The sequence below is a fragment of the Hakea prostrata genome, chromosome 2 (genome assembly GCF_041222555.1).
Source record: "Hakea prostrata isolate BN-2017 chromosome 2, UWA_Hpros_2, whole genome shotgun sequence".
Classification (NCBI taxonomy): Eukaryota; Viridiplantae; Streptophyta; class Magnoliopsida; order Proteales; family Proteaceae; genus Hakea; species Hakea prostrata.
The window spans coordinates 13,694,365-13,701,506 of record NC_142601.1 but is presented as its reverse complement, the minus strand read 5'-3'; the positions used below and the strand labels follow the sequence as shown (position 1 = coordinate 13,701,506).

The 7,142-nt window shown below is 37.6% G+C and overlaps 1 protein-coding gene across 1 annotated transcript; it reads right to left on the bottom strand.

Moving 5' to 3' along the window:
• Window positions 1–306: 306 nt before the first annotated feature.
• LOC149023848 (glutamate receptor 2.7-like) lies at window positions 307–4,351 on the bottom strand. The gene is made up of 5 exons (XM_089142850.1): window positions 4,030–4,351; window positions 2,247–3,565; window positions 1,829–2,144; window positions 1,301–1,695; window positions 307–1,206 (listed from the first exon to the last, which is right to left on the bottom strand). Exons 1-5 carry the CDS (start codon window positions 4,304–4,306, stop codon window positions 751–753), a joined length of 2,763 nt encoding a protein of 920 aa, XP_088998976.1. The 5' UTR covers window positions 4,307–4,351; the 3' UTR covers window positions 307–750.
• Between the last annotated feature and the right edge of the window lie 2,791 nt (window positions 4,352–7,142).

Below are 7,142 nucleotides of genomic sequence, written 5' to 3'. Positions count from 1 at the left end.
GGTAGGCAGAGCTAACTTGTAGGAAGCAACTATCATCAAGACGAAGAGGGAATCGTTCTAAGAACGGTAACTACCTGCACCCCCGAATATCTACGGCAAAACCCTACGATCGGATGGTCATCTGAAGAGATCGAGAATTCACTTAACGATCGAAAATTGGAGGTAACGTCTATATAAATGAGTGATCCACTCACTCCAGAGGTATCTGAATCGTTTCCCTACTATTCGTATTCATTTTTAGACTCTGCATTCAACCAGAGCATTGTGATTAGTTCAGCGACTGACTTAAGCTTCAGAGGTGGCCTCCCGACCTCAGTGGTCTGGCCATGTCTAACCCTGTTTTGCAGATCATCTTCAAAGATCCGAAGGCTTAACAATTTCTGGACACCTCACTGTCATAGCAATGATACCTTAGCTGATGTGGTTCAACTTCATTTGTGACAAAACAAATATCATGTGAGAGAATGTCACTTAACAAATCAATCTTATGACCTCAATAATAGAGATCATAAGGATTAAATTACATGCTATAATGATCATATACAGTAATACAAGTCCTATTCTCTAATAACATCATTCAACCTCCACATCAACTGTTTCCATTAATCAACCTGTTTACTCTGTGGCTGTACTTGTACTTTTCTTGTTGTTTGAAGCAAGTTCAACCAAATAAGATTCGCAAGTCCTCCAGAAATTTCATGCTTAGACCCTATTAGACATAGGAGCCTTGTGCACTGGATACAACCTTTTTTACCCTCTGTCTCTATTTGTATCTTCACTGCTGTTTGGAGTGAGCTCAATCATATAAGAACCAGTAGGGCCTTCAGAAATTCCATGCTCCAGTTCACCACTTGTAGGTTGTTCATTTTGTTTTGGTGGTTCCTTTTTATAGAAGTAGTATGTCATGATAGTTGCCCACCATAAAACTTGTCCTCTAGATGTTTTCCTTGTTTCCATTATTCTTTTATAGACAAAAGAGAAAAAGAATAAGATGAATGCTAGGGTTGAAGCTACTCCTAAAATGGTGTAGATGCTACGAAAGCTACGAAGATGTAGTCTACTTGACGTTACATTAGTTGCAAGAGGCTCAACACATGCTTCATTCCCAAACCATTTGTTCTCAATCTTGTTCATATGGTCTCCTTCAGTAAAGTTAAGGACAGCCTCAGAAATGTTCTCTAGAAAAGGAAAATCTTTCGCAAACACCTAGATTAGAGAAAGTATATAAATCAGTAAAAGGAATATTAACACTAGACAGTAAAAAAAAGGGGGGGGGGGAGAGAGAGAGAGAGAGACATACAAAACCAAAGCCTCCTGTTCTGTATGTTGGTCCTGCAACAGTGAATTGACGACAATACTTCGAAAGGAAGACATTGATGTATGGTATTTCATCGACAATTGCTGAAACACTTCCATTTGCGAGAGCATTTGCATATTCTTCTAATGAAGAAAGCTTCCTGAGCCTTGACTCTTCAAATCCCCTGCTTTTTAGAAGATCAAACACAAAAGATCCATCTTGATATCCAACATGCTTTCCATCTCTATAAATAGATTCCAAATTTGTTACGGTCGGTTGTAATTTCTCAACAGTTAAAATAGAAGTCAGATTTGCTGTATAACTGCTCACAAGTATGAACACAGCAAAGGTCCACAGGCTCACAATAAATCTAGAATAGTTGCTCTGGAGCTTCTCCTCTGCAGCATAGAATGACGTTCTGTGAGTTCTTTTCCTTACAAACTGAAACATACATACAGAAATAATGGACTAAAACCAGAAGCAGATAATTGTAGGGATACTGGTTCATAAGAAAATATACAAGAAACTTACGATTTGCGAAAACATATATGGAGGAAGCATATGACAAGATCTTTCCAACCAACTCTGAAGTTGTGCCTTGGAATTCAGGGTTTTTCCCACGCTCAAAGATCCAAACCAGAAACCCTTTTAAAATAATGATTAGAATTGTGGTCAACCACAGTTCTGTTGTTAATGGCTTCATGAACCACCATAAGCTCCCAGTGTCATCTTCTTCCTTTATAGGCACAACCATGCGAACTCCAGAGACAGTATATGGTTGGGTGAGACCAACATATTTTGATCTATTTGCTAAGATTGTGATATCTCCAATAACTGCATCATATACCTGTTAATAATCTCACCTCTCAGTCATGTATGAATGAAAAAAAGAAAAGAAATGAATATCTGAATTAGCTTGATAGGAACAGCTTCTAATGTTTTAGCTCACCTTGTAGTATACTCCTTGTATAAGTTCGTTATAGTCTCCTTTAGGATCACCATTCTCATTCTCATATGGGAAAAATTCATAAGAGCCTTTGTATGGCAAGCTGTTCATAACATTTTCAAAGACTTCATATGAGAAACCAGTCACAATTGGCTTCTTGGCATTGGGACTGCGACTGATGTTAATGAATTCAGGAAACACTGTCTTGACAGGCACCCCAATTTTCAAAACATATTCACTGGATGTAGCATCAAGTACTGATCTGGGCTGTTGAACAGCCCGAAGATCGTTCTTTCCTGCAGTACTAATTGAATCAAAACTCCAAAACAGACCATCCCTTGGATTCCAATACCCAATTTTCTGACTTTTCTCTCTCACATTAACTATCTCAAAGCTGGAAGATTGTAACTCACCATTCTCTAAATGAATTTCACCACTTACTCCAGTTCTGTATCTAGTTGCTTTGATATGTTTCAAAATGTCTGAACCCATCTTTGAAACACTCATATTAAACAGGTCTTTTGATGATGAATGTAGTGCTGGTGCCCATGTTGGCTTTTCATTTAAGCACAAACTAGCTCTATTAACTGCCTTTGCAGTCATAAATGTTGCATCATATGCCCATAGCCCGTACACATTGAGCTCCAATCTCTCCTTTGGATGATCTTTTTCAAATTGCTTCCTCCACTGTGCCATAAATCTTAGGTGTAGTGTGGATGATGGTACATGAATTTGAATGCCTACAACATCTTTCATTGAACTAAGTACAGAAGTCTTCATGTACTTACTGAGTTCTGTAAGCTCATTCGTTAAAATCCATTTGTACGAAAGTCCAGATTTCATCATCCCCATCTCCTTGACCTGTAAGAAAAATCGATTTCCAAGGGGCAAAGACAGATGAACAATGAAAACTCCTCTGGTGGTTTTACCTCCTAATTCGTGCAAAATAGCCTCAATCTCTGACCCTTTCATATCATGGTGCAGCACAATTTGTCTAACAACTTGAGTGCCAATTTCTTGAATGCCATCAATAAGGTATGGTATTGCTGCTGTCCCACTATGGCTATCATCATGGATAAGAGTTACTTCTTTGTATTCATAAGCTTTAAGAACTGCAGTAATGGCTTTAACTTGAGATGAATCATTTTGAGCAAATCGGATAAAATAAGGAAACCAAGTTGGTGAAAGAGAAGAGCTAATAGCAGAGAAAGATATGATGGGTACATTAGCCTTGCTTCCCATCTTAGCCAAGAACTCTGATTCATCTGATGTTTGCGGTCCAATAATTGCTTGTACTCCAATATTTTTAATCAAATCCAGTGCTGCATGAAGTATCAGTGAAATTTTTAATACTAAAAGACATGAAAGTGGAGAAATTAGATTCTTCATTTTGATATTTTAATGGACAAAGATGAATTTTCATTTCTGTAACTACTTGAATATGTTCATCAAAGCTGAGAGGAATTCAGATCCTCCACCAGGGCAGCCTGTCCCTTCATTCAGCCATCTCACAGTTGGGCTGACACAGGCCTACCCGTGTACCATGGCCAGACAATGTCTGAGAATGGGTGGATGAGAGGACCGGCTGCCCAGGTGAAGAGGATCTGGACTCAACTCTGAGTGAGACACAAATTTTTATTTTTTGGGAATTGAGTATTTAATTTTCTCCCTAGTTCCTGGCCATATCTTGACCTCATCTTTGTTCAATGGAGACAGTTTCTCAACTAACAAATCAGTAGTTGTTAACAAGAAAACCCCAAAATAAAAATGGATGTTAGAGACATACCTGCAGATGCTGCACTAATTGCATCTCCTCTTGAATCTCTGAAATGAAGAACAATCTTTGAGTTATGCTTAGGATGAAAAGCATAGAAATCTGAGACTGCCATGGAGATGCATCGTTGTGCAACTTTTCCAATCACTGAATCCAAATCAAGAACCACACCAACATGAAACAAGTTTGGCTTGTTGGGATTGCAATCTTGAACTGTGGTGGGAGCAGCATCAGAACTCACCAGAAAAGAGAAGAAGAGAACAGAAAAATAGAAGCTATTATTCTTCATCTAAAACAAAAATTGCAGTTTTGAAACTTGGAAGGCTTGAAACAAAGTTTCATATATGGTGAAGTGTCATGAGAAATTTCGTGACCACTTCTTAGAAGAGTTGAAGAGAAGCTCGGTCAAGGTAAAAAGTCCAATTCTTTGACTTTGGAGATCTTCAATCTGTACAAATTTGTAGTCAATCATTGCGTCCTTTTCACTTTTCTTTTTTTTGGGTAAACAATTATTGTGTCGGTTATTGCTAATATCTAAAGTCAACGTAGACAAATAAGATTTTTTTTTTGTTGATACAAACAGTTAAACAAAACTTATTACAAAATATTTGTTAACTGCTTCCATTCACCTGACTGTTGTTCTTGTATTACCACTTCGGCTAAAAGTTTAGCCTTCAGTAGAAATTCCTATTCGTCAGAAGTGTCAATAGGAATTGCTTGTGTTTTGGTTGCTAAGAATAGTAGATCATGGATTAGTTCAAACGGCCAAGGAGTAGTCGGTCTCGGCAAATATTGATTGATGCATTTCCAATTGGTTGCTATTGATTCTATTAGGATCTTGTGATTTAGTGCCAGTTGCATCCCTATTATTAATCCTTTAACTATCAATGATATTAGTGAACCGCCAGCCTGTTTGCCACTGCAACAAAATATGATTTTTCCTGAATGAATGATCCCCCAGCAGCATCCTACTTCATTCGTTGATTGTCGCGTTGTACCTGCACAAAATAATATTGTGAGATTCGTAGATACTAAGTTTTGCATATGTGAGAATATTATCCCACTATGCTCAACCTCAATGACATGAGTTACATTTGGATGGAAATGACTTAGAATCCCAGGTGGGTGAATTTTTAGATTTTGACACCAAGAATAAATGTTTTTCATCACCCGTTCTGGATTTGGGTTAGCCTTTCTAAACAGCACTTCATTATGTACATGCCACACCATGTAGCAAGTGATGATGATAACAGTGAAAATCTAGCGTAGCATAGGTTTCTCATATGCAGAGTTATAAAACAAATCAAAACAGTAATTGTTAATGTCAGAGAAAGGTAATATTTCAGTCCGTAATCCTAGTGGCCCTGCGATCCATATTCTTCGCATCCATTCACAATTGAAGAAAAGATGCCAACTCAATTCTCCGCTATGACCACAAAGCACACATCGATCCGGATTCTTACTCCATTTTGTGAGAACTGCATTAACTAGAATTCCTGCATTGAGCAAACGCCAAAAAGACATAATGAACTTGGGATGAATGTGAAGTTTCCACAAGAAAGACCACCATTGTTTATATAAAATTAACAGATTGAATGTCTGAGAGGTTTTCATCAATTGTTTATAAGCTAACTTAGTAGTTAGAAACTTTGCAGTTGAGCAGCTAAGTCTCTAGGAATCCTGTTCATCAGAAAGCATAACATTATTAATAGTTGATGCAATTAAAGGACAGAAAGTGAGGGAGATTTCTAAGTCAAAGCTACCTCTCATTCCCTATCTTTTGCAGGGAGGGCCATTTTGATCCAATCTGTGATGCAGGCTGTGCCCATTTATCACATGCAATATGTTTTGTTCCCGAAAAAGGTGTGAAAGGCAATGGATTCTGTGTGCCAAAAATTTTGGCTAGGGAAAGCCAATGAAGGTAAGAATCTCAATCTTATTTCCTGGAATAAATGTTGTAGGCCGAGACAGTACGGAGGGCTAGGGTTCAAAAATTTAGAAATGATGAATAGGGCCTTGTTGCTCAAACAGGGATGGAGAATTCTCACTGAGCAATCCTCGGTCTGGGCCCAGTGTATTAGAGCCAAATACTTTCCCAACACCACTATTTTTGATCCCAAGGTGGGAAAAAAATCGGGCTCCCCCTTTTGGAATAGTCTACGTACTATGATTCCGGTGCTTAAGACCTTGATTGTTAAAGTTGTGGGTAACGGGGAGAGCACATCCTTTTGGTTTGACCCGTGGATTCAAAACACGCATGATCATGTGGTCGGAGACTTTAATATGCATTTTGCACATGATAGGGTGACTGTGGCTGAAGTAGTTAGAGTAGACAAATAAGATTATCTCCTTTATTGCGTCCCTTCTGTTTGTGACTTCCACCCAAGGTACAACCTTTCCCCGAATTTCGGCCGAAATTCACCCAGTGAAAGGTGAACCTAAATGAATGCCAAAATGAGATATTGTGAGATATTGCTGATATTTTTGGAGATTTCTCGTGATATATCGCCGAAATTATCGCTATTTTCGGCTATATACATGAGATTGCCAAATTTCGTGCCAATTATCAACCTAATTTTTGGGATTTTCTCTCTCCTCTCCAAACCTCCCTCAAAGCTTCTCTATCCTACTTCTTGGCATTTTTGTCATATTTTTGTTCGATCTTTGACATAAAACCTTAGGTCTTGCTTCATTGTTGACAGGTATAGTATTGTTTGCGACGATTAAGCGAGATTTCACACAGATCTGGGTGTTTTGTGGAGTTTTCAATCTGAGAGGTAACAATTTTTCTCTAAATTTTAATTTTTTCTTTTTTTTTTTTAAAAAAATTTTAAATGCTATAATGTTGTTGGACGAGTATGAAATTAATATATATTGAATACAGTAGACCGATCTACAAACTCATAGAGTCGGAATTTTTTGCTAAGTAATTTATTTCTTTCTTTTCAGGCGTAAAAAATTATATTTTTCTACATTGCAAATGCTTACTTTTTGTATGATACATGTGTTGTATTGTGATTGAAAAAATATATGTGGATCTCCATGGACCGATCTATAGACTTACGGTGCCAGAATAATTTTTGACCCAATAAATAATTATTTTATTTTTTTTAAATTATTAAAAT